General features: G+C 36.3%; 1 protein-coding gene across 1 annotated transcript in view; it reads right to left on the bottom strand.

Annotated features, from left to right (window-relative positions):
- Window positions 1-16,745, bottom strand: part of adam11 (ADAM metallopeptidase domain 11) — a 39,376-nt gene that overhangs the window by 14,708 nt on the left and 7,923 nt on the right. Inside the window, exons 6-11 of the mRNA XM_061909648.1 lie at window positions 12,919-13,001; window positions 10,361-10,418; window positions 7,290-7,347; window positions 6,936-7,078; window positions 4,519-4,593; window positions 2,819-2,890 (exon numbers count right to left, since the gene is read on the bottom strand). Coding sequence (XP_061765632.1) covers window positions 2,819-2,890; window positions 4,519-4,593; window positions 6,936-7,078; window positions 7,290-7,347; window positions 10,361-10,418; window positions 12,919-13,001 — 489 coding nt within the window. The remainder of the gene's footprint in view (window positions 1-2,818; window positions 2,891-4,518; window positions 4,594-6,935; window positions 7,079-7,289; window positions 7,348-10,360; window positions 10,419-12,918; window positions 13,002-16,745) is intronic.

Here is a 16,745-nt window from a genome sequence, read left to right as displayed (position 1 = left end):
TATTTTTTTTAACACTTTTCCTATAAACATGGGACATTATCTGGAATAAAAACACTTGACTATTGAACAGGGCTGTGTATTCTTGGGCACCTAACGATTTGATCTGATTACGATTCCTGGAGTGATTATTCCATTTAGAACCGATTCTCAATTCAACACGATTTTTGCAATGTAAAATTTGCTAAAATAATTTTAATGAAGGGTGAGAAGCTCAAAGTAAAGCCGCTGCTCCTCCACATCGAGAGGAGCCAGATGAGGTGGTTCGGGCATCTGGTCAGGATGCCACCCGAACGTTTCTCTAAGGAGGTGTTTAGGGCATGTCCGACCAGTAGGAGGCCACGGGGAAGACCCAGGACACTTTGGGAAGACTATGTCTCCTTGCTGGCATGGGAACGCCTCGGGATCCCCCAGGAAGAGCTGGACGAAGTAGCTGGGGTGAGGGAAGTCTGGGCTTTCCTGCTTAAGCTGCTGCCCCCGCGACCCAACCTCGGATAAGCAGAAGATGGATGGATGGATGGAATTTTAATGAAACATAATTAAACATATTTACCGAGGCGTATGAAGCAATGACTTCAGCTGCTTACTACTCTGACCTCATTGGATAAATGTGGGTGAAAAAGGAGGCAGTACACAATCGAACACATGTAAATAACATCAAATATTAACTATTTGCTTTATTACATGTTGTAAAAGTAGTCAGCGACACAGCATTTGTGTCGTTATTAGCCTCAACCCGAGTGAACAGAACGCTAATGCTAACAAGCTAACACTAAAACCGATTGCGGACAAAGGCCTAACTTTTTATGAACCATATCATTTTTTATTTTATTGCTTTATAATTCTTTTACTTACTTTTTACTAGAATAACTTTATTTACATGGTATCAGTGTAGTAATATATATACTCATCTACTCCTCCAGACATCACTTGCCTGATTTGTATAAACTACACTCAACTGTGAAATGTGGAAACACCGTCCATCCATCCATTTCTACCTCTTGTCCCTTTTTTTTAGGTCGCAGGGGTTCGCTGGAGCCTATCACAGCTGCATTCGGGCTGCAGGGCCAACACAGATAGACAGACAACATTCACACTCAGATTCACATATTAGGGTCAATTTAGTGTTGCCAATCAACCTATCCCCAGGTGCATGTCTTTGGAAGTGGGAGGAAGCCGGAGTACCCGGAGGGAACCCACGCAGTCATGGGGAGAACATGCAAACTCCACACAGAAAGATCTTGAGCCCGAGCCCGAGATTGAACCCAGGACTACTGAGGACAACTCAGGACCTTCGTATTGTGAGGCAGATGCACTAACCCCTCTTCCACCATGCTGCCACCGTGCTGCCATGTTTGTGGAAACACAAACCACACAATTCTACGGGAACCTATAGTTCCAGGATCTAGAGCAGGGGTGCCCATTACGTCGATCGCGAGCTACCAGTCGATCGCGGGGGGTGTGCCAGTCGATCTCGAGCCAGGCTTTTAAAAAAAAATAGACCTAAAAATTAGTGATCATCAATCTTCACCAAGACGTCACTTAAATGACATTCACGGTACCGGAGGGTCTTGTGAGATGACGCTGGCTGCTGCAAGATCATTATTATGAAAATATGACCGAGAGGCACAAGTGATGTGCACGCCAGTTTTCCGAGACTCTTATTTTGTTAGCGCAGGCAGCATGAAGCAGGGCTTTTATTGTGAAGATAGGAAATGTGCAGTCGGCCTTTAGAGTTTTGACGGAAGGGACGGCGCGAAAGTCTGTTGAAATAAAAAGTGTTTCTCGCCTTCCTCTCTGTCATTTTTTCATAATAATGAACTGGCAGCAGCCAGCGTCATCTCACAAGACCCTCGGGTGCCGTGAATGTCAATCAAGCAAGCTACGGAATTTGCCGCCAATGTTTTTCTTGTAAAGTGTATGGAAGCTGGATGAATTAGATGCCAAAAACCAACCACTTTCATGTGGTATTGTACAGAAAGGACAACTTTTTTTCTCCTCCATTTGAAAATGTGGGCGTTATCATCATTACTGTCTGATTCCAATCAATGCAAGTCATCAGAATCAGGTAATACACCAACTTATATTCTTGTCTTTGTGAAAGAAAGACATCTATATGTGTTACACATGCTTGTATTATCATTAAACACATTTAACTTGTTTACAAAAATGTCTCTTTCATAAATAAATAAATATACATGATATATATAAATGAGGTAGATCCCCTCGAGTTGGTCAATTGAAAAGTAGCTCGCCTGCAGAAAAAGTGTGGGCACCCCTGCTCTAGAGGTTCCAGGAACCAAAACCTTAGGTGGAAAAAGGCCTATTGTAGTCTTTTGTATTACGTGATTAAATAAATACAAATCTTGTCAAATATTAATGATACATACATATATATTAGAATAACATAGTATAATTAATGTAACTATTAATAACAAACTATTTCTTAATATCTGCGTATAAAAATAATTGAACTGCATGTTTTTTTTGTTTGTGTCTCTTACGCACACACTCACGCTTTTGCACTAAATCTACTAGTTGCCATGGGTAATACAGTAAAACTTCCTTTACTGCTGATAATTGGTTCTGGGCTTGGCAAAGGTGCATTAATTCCTGCAAAGTAGGACTGATTAATTATAAATGTTATATCTTTATAGCTATAGCATAAAATTACAATATTACAGTATTACTATACTCACCAGGATTCAGTTAGTATTGTAGTTCGTATAGTGTGTTCAACGAGTAACAATACAGAGTGAAATAAGGCCACAAAGAAGATCTTGTTTTGGGGCACAAAAAACCTGTCGTCGTTCAAACTTACCGCATCCGCCATGTTCACCACCGCTTTGGCAAAGTTCTTGGTCAGAGAGGTGGACCGACGCTGCTGGACAAACTGCAAAAAAAAAAAGTGCATTAAAAAAAAAGACAAAAAGTAAAGAAGAGCTGAATGTCTAAATCAGAAGTGTCAAAACTTTTTGACTGGGGGCCATATTAGACTTAAAACATTTGGCTGGGTGCCGAAAGCTGACTGTGACTGCATGCAGAGTAATGTATGTGTATATATACACATATATATATATGTGTGTGTATATATATATATATATATATATATATATATATATATATATATATATACACACACACACACACACATACATACATACATACATATATATATATATATATATATATATATATATATATATATATATATATATATACATATAAATATATGTGTGGGGAAAAATCACAAAAGATTCCTGACAATTGAGGAAACCCCTCATGAAACAGTTCTGTAGAGATGAAGTAGTATTGTGATTTTTCCCCACACATACACATTACGCTCTACCACGGTATCGAGCATTATTCTCTGGATAATCCAAATAAGACATGTATATGTATATATATATATATATATATATATATATATATATATATATATATATATATGTACATATATTCACATATATACAGTACATACTGTATATATATATACACACATTTATATATATATATACACACACATATATATATAGTATATATATATCCATATATATATATATATATATATATATATATATATATATATATATATATATATATATATATATATATATATATATATATATAGTATACATATATCCATATATCTATATATCTATATATATATCTATATATATATCTATATATGTACATATATTCACATATATACAGTACATACTGTATATATATACACATTTATATATATATATGTACACACACACATACATATATATATATATATATATACACATATAAAGTTAAAGTACCAATAATTGTTACACACACCCACACTAGGTGTGGCAAAATTATTCTCTGCATTTGATACATGTATATACATAAGTATATACAGTATATACATATATATAAACAGTATATACAGTATATACATATGTATATACTGTATGTACATATATGCACGTATATGTACATAAATATACATTTATACACACACATATACATAAATATATGTACGAGTACATATCATTACAAAATTATAACGGATATATAATTAATAATTACAATTGGTTGTTAAGAGCATGTGAAAGTTCAAATCCTACCTTGTTTACTCCACCAGAAATATCAAGCAGCTAAAATATGCCAAACATGGATAAGTATTTTCCCCATGATTCCTTGTAATGGAATAAATAAAGGGATGCAATTTGGATTTTTTTTTTATGATATCCACAAAGTTAAATCAGCAGGTTGTGTTATGTGAGAGCATGTTTCTGCTGGTTGATTTTTTTTCTGCACCATGACTAGGGAGGGTTGTTTGGATTGGGTAATGTAAAATATGCAGTGCAATTAATAGTTGAGGTACTAATTTAGCCACCAGACGGCGACAAAATGACAGCTATCAGACTGCTGAGAGACACCAACAGGACGCATTTGACCTGCTGGCTGTAGTTAGGCCACGCTCTGGCTAAATTATTATTTGTGTATAAAAGAGTCGCGTTTGACTGTGGACGCAGTGAAGCTCACCAGTTCGTGGTCGTTTACCACCATCAGCTCGATGTATTTGGTCTCTAACTGCACGGTGCGCTGACTGCCACGCACCTGAGAGGTAGAAAGGTAACACAAATACACATGATATTTCAAAAAACAGTTGTCGTATAGCTACAATATTGTCATTTTTATGCTGATGAGGTCTCAATTACAAGGATTTTCCCTTTAAATAATGATGTTTTTTTGTGATGAAATGTAATTTAAAGTCAAAACAATTAATCAAAATATATTATAAATATTATAAATATTAATTAAGTATTTTTTAAATATATTGTTTAGAAATAACACATTTTTCATATATTTTCACCAATTAATTTAGAACCCCCAAAATCAGTGAGGTTGTCACGTTTTGTAAATGGTAAATAAAAACACAATACAATGATTTGCCATTCCTTTCCAACCTGTATTCAATTGAATATACTGCAAAGACAAGATACTTAACGTTCAAACTGGGAAAAAGTATTTTTTCAAAATATCAACTCATTTGGAATTTGATGGCTGAAACATGTTTCAAAAAAAGCTGGCACAAGTGACAAAAAAGACTGAGAAAGTTGAGGAATGCTCATCAAACACTTATTTGGAACATCCCACAGGTGAACAGGCTAATTGGGAACAGGTGGGTGCCATGATTGGGTGTAAAAGTTGCTCCCATGAAATGCTCAGTCATTAACAAACAAGGAAGAGGCGAAGGTCATTACTTTGTGAACAAATGTGTGAGCAAATTGTAGAACAGTTTAAGAACAACATTTCTCAAAGAGCTATTGCAAGGAATTTAGGGATTTCACCATCTACGGTTTGTAACATCATCAAAAGATATGGAAAATATGGAGAAATCACTGCACGTAAGCGATTTTACGGACCTTCGATCCCTCAGGCGGTACTGCATCAAAAAGCGACAACAGTGTGTAAAGGATTTCAACACATTGGCTCAGGAACACTTCAGAAAACCACTGTCAGTAACTCCAGTTGGTCGCTACATCTGTAAGTGCAAGTTAAAACTCCACCATGCCAAGCGAAAGCCATTTATCAATAACACCCACAAACGCTGCCGCTTTGTTGGGCCCAAGCTCATCTAAGATGGACTGATGCAAAGTGGAAAAGTGTTCTGTGGTCTGACGAGTCCACATTTCAAATTGTTTTTGGAAACTGTGGACGTTGTGTCGTCCGGACAAAGAGGAAAAGAACCATCCGGATTGTAATAGGCGAAAAGTTCAAAAGCCAGCATCTGTGATGGTATGGGGGTGTATTAGTGCCCAAGGCATGGGTAACTTACACATCTGTGAAGGCACCATTAATGCTGAAAAGTACATACAGATTTTGGAGCAACATAGGTTGCTATCCAAGCAACTTTATCATGGACGCCCCTGCTTATTTCAGCAAGACAATGCCAATCACATGTTACAAGAGCGTGGCTTCATAGTAAAAGAGTGCAGGTACTAGTCTGGCTTGCCTGTAGTCCAGACCTGTCTCCCATTAAAAATGCGTGACACACTATGAATCCTAAAATAACTTAAGGGAGACCCCGGACTGTTGAACAACTTAAGCTGTACATCAAGCAAGAATGGGATAGAAATCCACCTGAAAAGTTACAAAAAATTGGTCTCCTCAGTTCCTAAACGTTTACTGAGTGTTGTTAAAAGGAAAGGCCATGTAACACAGTGGTCAAAATGCCCCTGTGCCATTTTTTTTGCAACGTGTTGCTTCCATTAAATTATAATTAAATGATTATTTACAAAAAAATAATAATAAAAAAATAACTTTCTCAGTTCGAACATTAAATATCTTGTTTTTGCAGTCTATTCAATTGAATATAAGTTGAAAAGAATTTGCTAATCATTGTATTCTGTTTTTATTTACAAGTACACTGATTTTATGTTTTGTATGATTGTTTGAATGATCTATTATGGAAGTTACGCTGAGTTTAATTGAGTTAAATTGAAAAAAATATAATATTACAATTAAGAATATTTAATAAAACATTTAATAATTTTTTTTAGACAAAACATTACTTGCATTGTGACCTATTTTGGCAGTAACTCGAAATGAAATACTTCAATAGACACTGTTACAGAATTTAATACAATCTGTGATTATTAGGATAGGATCGACTTTATTAATCTTACAGTGGGGAAATTCTGAGGTTGCAGTGCAAAAAACATAATAAAAAATGAACATCTAAAACAAATAAAAATAATAACACCACAAGTATCATACTGTACACACATAACCTCAGTTTAAGAGTGCATGAAATTATAGTTGCGCCACATACAAACAACAATTAAAAAATATATTTATACATATTAGTAAATTGATGATTTAGATGAATGACCCTGGAGCAAACACTTAATATCAATGACAAAATAAACTAAAATATAAGAGTGGCCGTGACTGACTTGTCTTTTTAAGCGTCTCAAGCTGGTAAGCTTTGTTTTCTCCTGTGCAGACAAGTTGTCTCCATACCGCCTCTTCCCATCTCCCACATCAACTCCGCCGCCGCCCGTCTGCATTTCAGGCTGGGAATGATTCACGGTGCATGCTGGGAAACGCAGTCAGAGCAGAGAGAGTAAAGAAAACCAAGGCTGAGTCATCAAGGGTGTATTTTGGGTGAGCACTCATTTGTAGGAGAAATCAATAGCACACGAGCCAGGGAGGCCAAATGAGGTGGCGAGGATCAGGTAACAGGAAGGAAGGTGAGGACATGACTGGATAAGGAGGGAAGTGTCATCCATCAGGAGAAACTGTCATACCTGAGCGAGGAGGCGGGAGGAGGTGGATGTCAGGCAAGCGGTACACAATGTGGTCCACCTGCAACGCAACAAAAATCTTCCATTGGTAAAACTTGTGTATACTTGTGGGGATGCTACTCATATTTTACACTACACTTAGGGTGACAAATAGGAAGTGGAAGTGTCTAGAGAGAGTGGCAAGGAGAAAGTAAAGCTTGAAAACCCTTTTCCAACATTGAAGTCAAAACTTGTCGGTGAAATGCGCAAAAGACAAAAGCCATTTGCAGCCATTGTTCAGTAAAGATAGTGCACTTTATGTTGCACTTTATCCAATAACCAACTTTACTAAATACAATTGAAAAACACACCACTACAATACATTTCAAATGTAATTTAAAAATACTTAAAAAAATACCGCAAACAATTTAAGAAACATTTATGAGAATTTCTATACTATATTAGAACAAATATATATTGAAGAATTTACAATTTAACTATTTTTTATACTATTTTGAAATAATGTATACATCTTAAAAAACATTTTTATTACATAAAACAAAATAATTGTTAAGGAATAACCTCTGATGTGAACAAATATATTGTAATTTACATTTTATTTTTACAATCGGAAATAATGCTTACATTTATATATTTATTAATAATTAATATTTTAAATATTAACAAAAAGCAAACATTTTAAAATATGTTTAATACAGACAACGTACATACAAATATATAATATACAAAATATTTTTATTACACAAAACTAAAACAAAATGACAATGAAATTGGTAGTCTAGTATGTACTGTAGAAAAGTAAATAAGTCCACTTCACTGTTCAAACTGCTACCCCTTTTCTAAAAGTGGAACCCGCCCAAGTCAACTTTTCACTGTTTAGTGAAAAGTTCCCAGTTATGCCAACCCAAAACAGTTTTCCTCGACATGTGCTGTACATAATTGGTTCCGGACATGTTCGCAATAACCAAATCTCTGCTAAGTAGGAATTATTCATTAGAAATCCAACATTTTCATGGCTAGAGCATTTAAAACCTGTTTACTATCTTTTCCAACATCATTAGAGCCCTCTAGACATGAAATTACACCACTTAGTCCCCTTTACACCCTTTTAATACAATATAGTAACGATGCCTGAGGCTGAGCCAATCAGTGGCCACAATACTGAACAGCGCCCTCTGATTGGTTCGGTCTCCTCTCGTGGTCAATACCACTGTGTTAATAATATTTCAAGTTTATTAGGCCATTTGTATGCTTGGAAACTCTTCATTCAGGACCAAAACAATGTATAATAAGCTAAATCAAAACAGAGAAATATAAACAAAATCTGCTATGTGGTGAAGTTCCCCATGCCTTGGGCACTAATACACCCCCATACCATCACAGATGCTGACTTTGCACCAAGAACAATCCGGATGGTTCTTTTCTTTTTTGTTCTGGAGACAAGAAGTCCACAGTTTCCAAAAACAATTTGAAATGTGGACTTGTCAGACCACAGAACACTTTTCTACTTTGCATTAGTCCATCTTAGATGAGCTCGGGCCCAGCGAAGCCGGCGGCGTTTCTGGGGGTTGTTGATAAATGGCTTTACATGGTAGAGTTTTAACTTGCACTTACATATGTAGCTACAAACTGTAATTACTGACAGTGGTTTTTGTGAAGTGTTCCTGAGCCCATGTGGTGATAGCTTTTACACACTGATGCTGACGCTTTTTGATGCAGTAGCGCCTGAGGGATCGAAAGTCACCGGCATTCAATGTTGGTTTTCAGCCTTGCTGCTTACGTGCAGTGATTTCTCCAGATTCTCAGAACCTTTTGATTATTTTACGGACCGTAGATGGTGAAATCTCTAAATTCCTTGCAATAGCTAGTTGAGAAATGTTGTTCTTAAACAGTTTGCTCACGCATTTGTTCTCAAAGTTGTGACCCTCGCCCCATCCTTGTTTGTGAATGACTGAGCGTTTCATGGAAGCTGCTTTTTATACCCAATCATGGCACCCACCTGTTCCCAATTAGCCTGTTCACCTGTGGGATGTTCCAAATAAGTGTTTGATGTGCATTCCTTAACTTTCTCAGTCTTTTTTGCCACTTGTTTCAGCTTTTTTCAAACATGATGCAGGCATCAAATTCCAAGTGACCTAATATTTGCAAAAAATAAAGTTTTCCAGTTCGAACGTTAATTATGCTGTCTTTGTAGTCTATTCATTTGAATATAGGTTGAAAAGAATGTGCAAATCATTGTATTCTGTTTTTATTTATGTTTTACACAACTTGCCAACTTCACTGGTTTTGGGTTTTGTATACAGGTATAAGTAGTAATGTTGACGTCATAATTACCGTTAAAGCACAACAGCGACATAACTACTGTCTAGTTAGCATTAAAACATGCACACATTGACTTCCTGTTCAGTACAAAGTAAGCTTCAAAATAAAAGTTAAGCAGTATTTTCCTGGATTCTACCACAGGAACTAACAAAATGCACCAATTTCATGTTTTTTTGAAAAATATCTATGAAAACTTTGTCATTGTTGTAAAAACATACAACAAAATCAGACTTTAGATGTAATGAATGTATTATTAAACTCCTTGGTAATATGTAAATGTGCAAGGAATGGCTAGTTTTGACTTTTGTTTTGATTATGTCGACGACCGCTGATGTCAACGTCTGCATACACGCGTTCCACTCCCAATATAACGAACTAAAACATTATAAAAGCGCCCCATTTGACTTTTAGAAGCTTTTATGTGCGATAAGAGAACTCTGCCGATGCATAATTGATCAATCAATCAGCCACTCAGCATGCGGCCATAATGGGAAGTTGTACACTAGAGCTGGGGATGAATACTTTATGAAAATCTGACATATATTGTTAAGCCAAGGACACAACTAAAAGGGAGGGTGATTGTGAAGAAGAGCTGCTATTGATCCGTCTGCTCTCTTCTAGTCTCTGTAATTGAACTCCAACTAGCTCTCACACACTTTCACCTCTGCACCACCAAAATGTACTGGAGAATCCCTAAAAATGTTTTTTTAGGCAACCCTTCCGACAATTCAGATTGATGCTAATTCAATCACCTCGCCACTGCTTGCAGGTTCGATCCCGTAGGAGACATTCCCGTCTGAGAACATTCCCCTGCAAAGACAAGAACACATGAAGGAGGAAGGTCAAATTTTTAGGTACACTTGAAAAGATTACATCAACAACCTTTATCTGACTTGCACGTGCATTTATGAGTTGCTCTACCAAGTGAGAAAAGGGGGGGGCTTCCGCAGTTCCATCGACGCAAAATGTCTAACTAAAATATATCATAAAATTGAGGGAAAATATGAAAAGACTGCTGCAAATGTGCAACATGTGAAACTATCCATCCTTTTTCAATCCGCTTGCACCTAATACCTAAAAAATAGCTTCTAAATAAATCAAAAGTTACTTTTTTTCCATTGAATACTAACTTACTCAGTAATTATTTGTGAAAGAAAACTGCAGAACTAAGTCTTGATGTTGACTTTAAAAAAAAGATACATAAGCGTACTAAAAATAAAAATAGGTGCACATATTTTTTCCTGTCATTATTTTTATTTTTCAAGGGAATTAAAAATGTTTTTTCCCCTGAGTCAAGTCATATTTTAAAGGTTTAATTTCTCCCACCATATTGAAATTATTTTTTTCAGTTTCAGACATTTGGCACAAATTTAGCGTGCAGGTAGTGTCATCAACTGAGAGGGGCTCGCATCATGACTGGCAGCTTAGCAAAACAGACTGTGGTTCATTTAGTGAAGGTAGGAACAAAGACATTTCAACTCCACACGTTACGTAACACTTGAGGCCTCAAACCACCGCACTGCGGCTGCAAATAATTTGTTATCACAGTTGATAGCATGTGAAATTCAGGCTAAAAGTCTGAATCTGAATTTTTAAAAAAAGGATTTGACAGTAGAAAAGAAAAATATGAAACTGGAGAATTTTTTCTTTTTCTTTTTTTTTTTTAAATTTGAATAAAAAAAAAACAGAATCTCAAAGATAAAAATATATGAAAATGAATAATTAATTCACAAGCATTACAAGACTAAATCATAATTGTATTTATATTTTAAAAAATTATACTATTTTTTATTTTGAATACAATACAATTCGAAATTCAAAATAAAATGAAATTTTTCAGTTTCAAACTGTTAATTTTTTTCAAGAACAAAAATGGTGGCCGTACTTCAGCTTTTACTTGAGCCATATTACTCTAAATCAGGCCGGGGGTTTAATACAGCTCTGGAATGACATCATCCGAGACCCCCGAGTTTAGTTAAAAACTTGGGAGAAATACCTTTTTGCAGCAAATTTCTGAACACATTAGAGTGCTCCTGTTGTATAGAATAACTTGGACCATTGCAAACACATCCTTGCACTAACATTTTAACTTTTCAAGCAAATATAGAACATGAGGATACGAATGTGTGATTTGCATAACTGGAGCGTTCTTCAAGGCATCCCTTTAAGGCAGGGGTGGGCATTATGTCGATCGCGATCGACTGGTCGATCTCGGAGGGTGTGTCAGTCGATCTCAAGCCAGGCATTAAAAAATAGACATAAAAATGAGCAATCATCAATCATACCAAGACTTCACTTTCGTCAGTTGTTTGACATTCTCGGCACCCGAGGATCTTGTGAGATGACGCTGGCTGCTGCGAGCTCATATTTAAGAAAAAAATCACTAACAGGGCGGACGCAGAGAAACACATTTTATTTCTAGAGACTCCGTACCTACTGTCAAAACTCTAAAGACCGACTGCACAGTTCCTGTCTTCACCATGAAAGACCTGTTTCATCCTGCCTGTGCTAACAAAATAAAAGTCTCAGAAAGCTAGCGTGCACAAGCTAGCAAGCTACGGAGTTTGATGCCAATGTATTTCTCCCCCGCCCTCAGCGACCGCTTTCTCACTTGCTTGCCCACCCGCACACTCACTGACGTCACTCACCTGCTGCCAGACATTAAAAGGGCCACCCACATATGCTACTCTCATTTAAAAGTGTTTAAAAACGAGTATGCAAGTTGGACAAATGAGATGCCAAATCCAACTACTTTCATGTGGTATTGGACAGAAAGGAGGACTTTTTTTTTTCCTCCATTTGAAAATGCGGACGTTATCAGCACCACTGTCTAATTCCAATCAATGCAAGTCATCAGAATCAAATACACCAACTTATATTCTTGTCTTCATGAAAGAAAGGAATCTATGTGTGTTAAACATGCTTGTATTATCATTAAACACCATTAACTTGTTAACAAAAATGTCTCTTTCATAAATAAATAAATATAAATTATAAATAGGAATGAGGTAGATCTCCTCGACTTGGTCAATTGAAAAGTAGCTCACCTGCAGAAAAAGTGTGAGCGCCCCTGCTTTAAGGCCTCACCTTTTTGGCAGTTGCATATTGTTTCGTAATGTGATTAATGTAAGTAAGGTGTTGCTGTAGCTTGTCTAGCAGTTACAGGTCATTTGTTCTACTTCTTTAGTTGTAAAAGTGGGGTTCCTCAAGGTTCCATTTTAAGTCCTCTCGTTTTCATAATTTGGGCTATTCAACTGGTGGCTCAGTTTGAAAAAAATAAAATGTGTGTTTTGCACATTTGGGCTCTCACCACAGGCCGTGACAGGTGGACAGAGCCGCCCAAGAGCCTGGCAGACCTCGGACACGCCCTTGGTAGTAGCAGTGCTCTCCGCCCTGGAAATGGATAAAGACTTAAGTCATGTATGACACACACAAGCTAGACTGTCATACACATTTAACAATTTCATGCCTTTATTTTGAGCCCCTAAGAATAACATAAACACATTCAATTTAACACAATATTAAGAATGGAGAGTTGCAGATTTACAATCATTTAGAAATGTGAAGCATCAGCAAAACAGGAAATAAGGATGACAACACGTTGACGTATAACAAGACAAGCACGACTCGTATGCCAATATTAATACGCACATGAAAGATATAATACATATTTTATATGAAAAAATTAAAATAACTCCAGTGGGGGAGTTGGTAAATTACAGCTTTTATTTTTGGTTGAAAAAGTACATAAGAAAAATATAACTGTATTTGTTATACATCTAATAACTATACGATGCTACATAACTATCATTATTATAGTTCTACCCAGTGGAGACGTTTGTTTGACAAAAAGGTTGGTGTACATACAAAAATACATACATATATACTTACACATATGTACATATAACCATATACATACAGTAGAGTACAGGCCAAAAGTTTGGACACACCTTCTTTTTCAATCCATTTTCTTTATTTTCATGACTATTTACATTGTAGATTGTCACTGAAAGCATGAAAAGTATGAATGAACACATGTGGAGTTATGTGCTTAACAAAAAAAATGTGAAAAACTGAAAACACATTTTATATTCTAATTTCTTCAAAATGGCCACCCTTTGCTCTGATTACTGCTTTGCACACTCTAGGCATTCTCTCGATGAGCTTCAAGAGGTAGTAGTCAGTCACCTGAAATGTTTTTCACTTCACAGGTGTCATAGTTTTGATGCCTTCAGTGACAATGTACAATAAATAATACAATAATAGTCATGAAAATAAAGAAAACACATTGAATTGAAGTGTGTCCAACCTTCCGGCCTTTACTGTACATATATAAACACATACAAAACCTACTCAGTGGCCTAGTGGTTAGAATGTCCGCCCTGGGATCGGTAGGTTGTGAGTTCAAATCCCGGCCAAGTCATACCAAAGACTATAAAAAATGGGACCCATTGCCCCCCTGCTTGGCACTCATCATCAAGGGTTGGAATTGGGGGTTAAATCACCATAAATGATTCCCGGGCGCGGCACTGCTGCTGCCCACTGCTCCCCTCACCTCCCAGGGGGTGATCAAGGGTCAAATGCAGAGAATTAATTTGCCACACCTAGTGTGTGTGTGACAATCATTGGTACTTTAACTTTAACTTTTTAACATGCATATATAAACATATACATATATAAACATAAATATGCATATTCATATGCATATATACAGTTGCAGGTTTACAATCATTTAGAAATGTGAAGCATCAGCAAAACAGAACGTAAGAATGGCAACGCGTTTACGTATAACAAGACAACCACGACTGTGGACAACCACAACGTATCACATGCCAATGTTAATACGTAGATAAAAGATAAATTACATATTTTATATGAAAAAAAATACAGAGTGCTAGAATTGATGAATTACAGCATTGCTTTTTGGTTGAAAAATGTACATAACAAAAATATATACTTATATTTGTTACTACTATATAGCTACTATTCATTATTACGTAACTGTTATTACCATAGTTCTCCCAACTGAATAAGTTTGTTGGACAAAAAGGTTAGTGTACATAAAATTACTAAAAAGTTTGATCATAGAATATTATTACAACAAAAAGTCAAAGTACCAATGATTGTCACACACATACTAGATGTGGCGAAATTATTCTCTGCATTTGAAAGAAGGCAATAAACAAATGATGATTGAATCTCTACCTATAAGGAACTTAATAGATGATAATAAAAACCCTTTATACAATAATCTATATGATTTTAATAAAATAAATATATTTACCACGTGTGTGTATAACCTACTCAGTGGCCTACTGGTTAGAGTGTCCGCTCTGAGATCGGTAGGTTGTGAGTTCAAACCCCAGCCGAGTCATCCCGTTACCTCCCTGCTTCACACTCAGCATCAAGGGTTGGAATTGGGGGTTAAATCAGCAAAAATGATTCCTGGGCGCGGCACCGCTGCTGCCCACTGCTCACCTCACCTCCCAGGGGGTGAACAAGGGGATGGGTCGAATACAGAGGACAAATTTCACCACACCTAGTGTGTGTGTGTGACAATCATTGGTACTTTTAACATTAATTTTCTTTCTTTGCAGAATAAATATGTTCAATACAATTCAGTTATTGCCTGTGGTTTCTCATGGACTTCATTAACATTCTAATCCAGTTTGTTTTGTTGGCAGTACAAAAACATACATATTGAAAACAAAGGTGTCTGTGTGTGTGTGTTTTCTGTGTGTGTGTGTGTGTGTGTAAGCGTGCGGACGGTTGGAGTGGGGTTCTCTCTGGCACTTAGCCACCAACAGGTTAATAAATAAAAAGCTTAGATTACAAAGCTTTAAAAGGTGGACGTGAAATTGCCTGACGCAGCACTCTCCATTGAACGTGACGGACGGTGACAAGGGCAGCCGTACATTAAATGACGTTATATAAGACGTTGTGCATCAAGAACGTACGGTCAAAACTGAGCAGACAAGAGGGAAATTCAATAGCATGTAGGAATGTGACAACGCTTGTATCCCATCTTGATTATGTCTACAATAAACTTGTAATGCTGTATTATGTCAATGTTTATTCAGCCACATAGTGACACTTTTAAAAGAGCAGCTCCAATCACAGACAAGACAACCTCATTCCTTTATTCGATTGCCTAACTTGTGTGTCACGGATATTCAATGTGAGACCAGTCAGCAGCTCAGTGGCCAGGGGGCCAATAAAGCAAAACAGATGCACAAAGCCACGAGGATTTGTATTGGCACGCCATTAAAGCTGATGTAATTTAAGGCAGAGATGACATTTATAGTCATGGTTGTGTACTAGTGTTAAAATAAAACTAGCGGGCATTTTTACGCTGGAGTGGCGTTCCGCAGGCATCCATTGTAGAGTTATGATTGTTTCGTTAAAAAAATAGTTGGCACCATGTTTATCTTTGACTGTCAAAGTTAATTTACAAAGAAGTTGAAATGAAATTGACAAGACATTCTGTCAGAGAAAACTACATCTACACAACTGCAAATTACAACCAACATAACACTCTAAATGCAGCATTATAGGAGATTATTTTATTAATGCAAATGTGCAAGTGCTCAAAATGTGGTTAGTGAAATTACAATAAATAAGAATTTCAGATAAAGGTTTAGACACAAATTATATATTTTTTAAATTCTTAAATTGTATGTGTATATATATATATATATATATATATATATATATATATTTATTAGGGCTGCGAATCTTTGGGTGTCCCACGATTCAATTCAATATCGATTTTTGGGGTCGCGATTCGATAATATATCGATTTTTTCGATTCAACGCGATTCTCGATTCAAAAACGATATTTTTCCGATTCAAAACGATTCTGTATTCATTCAATACATAGGATTTTAGCAGGATCTACCCCAGTCTGCTGACATGCTAGCAGAGTAGTAGATTTTTTTTTAAAAAGCTTTTATAATTGTAAAGGACAACGTTTTATCAACTGATTGCAATAATGTAAATTTGTTTTAACTATTAAACAAACCAAAAATATGACTTATTTTATCTTTGTGAAAACATTGGACACAGTGTGTTGTCAAGCTTATGAGATGGGATGCAAGTGTAAACCACTGTGACAATATTGATCTTCTTTTTTATTTC

The sequence above is a fragment of the Nerophis ophidion genome, linkage group LG08 (genome assembly GCF_033978795.1).
Source record: "Nerophis ophidion isolate RoL-2023_Sa linkage group LG08, RoL_Noph_v1.0, whole genome shotgun sequence".
Taxonomy (NCBI): domain Eukaryota; kingdom Metazoa; phylum Chordata; class Actinopteri; order Syngnathiformes; family Syngnathidae; genus Nerophis; species Nerophis ophidion.
Note: the sequence above shows the minus strand (reverse complement) of the source record. Positions and strands in the feature narration are given on the sequence as shown.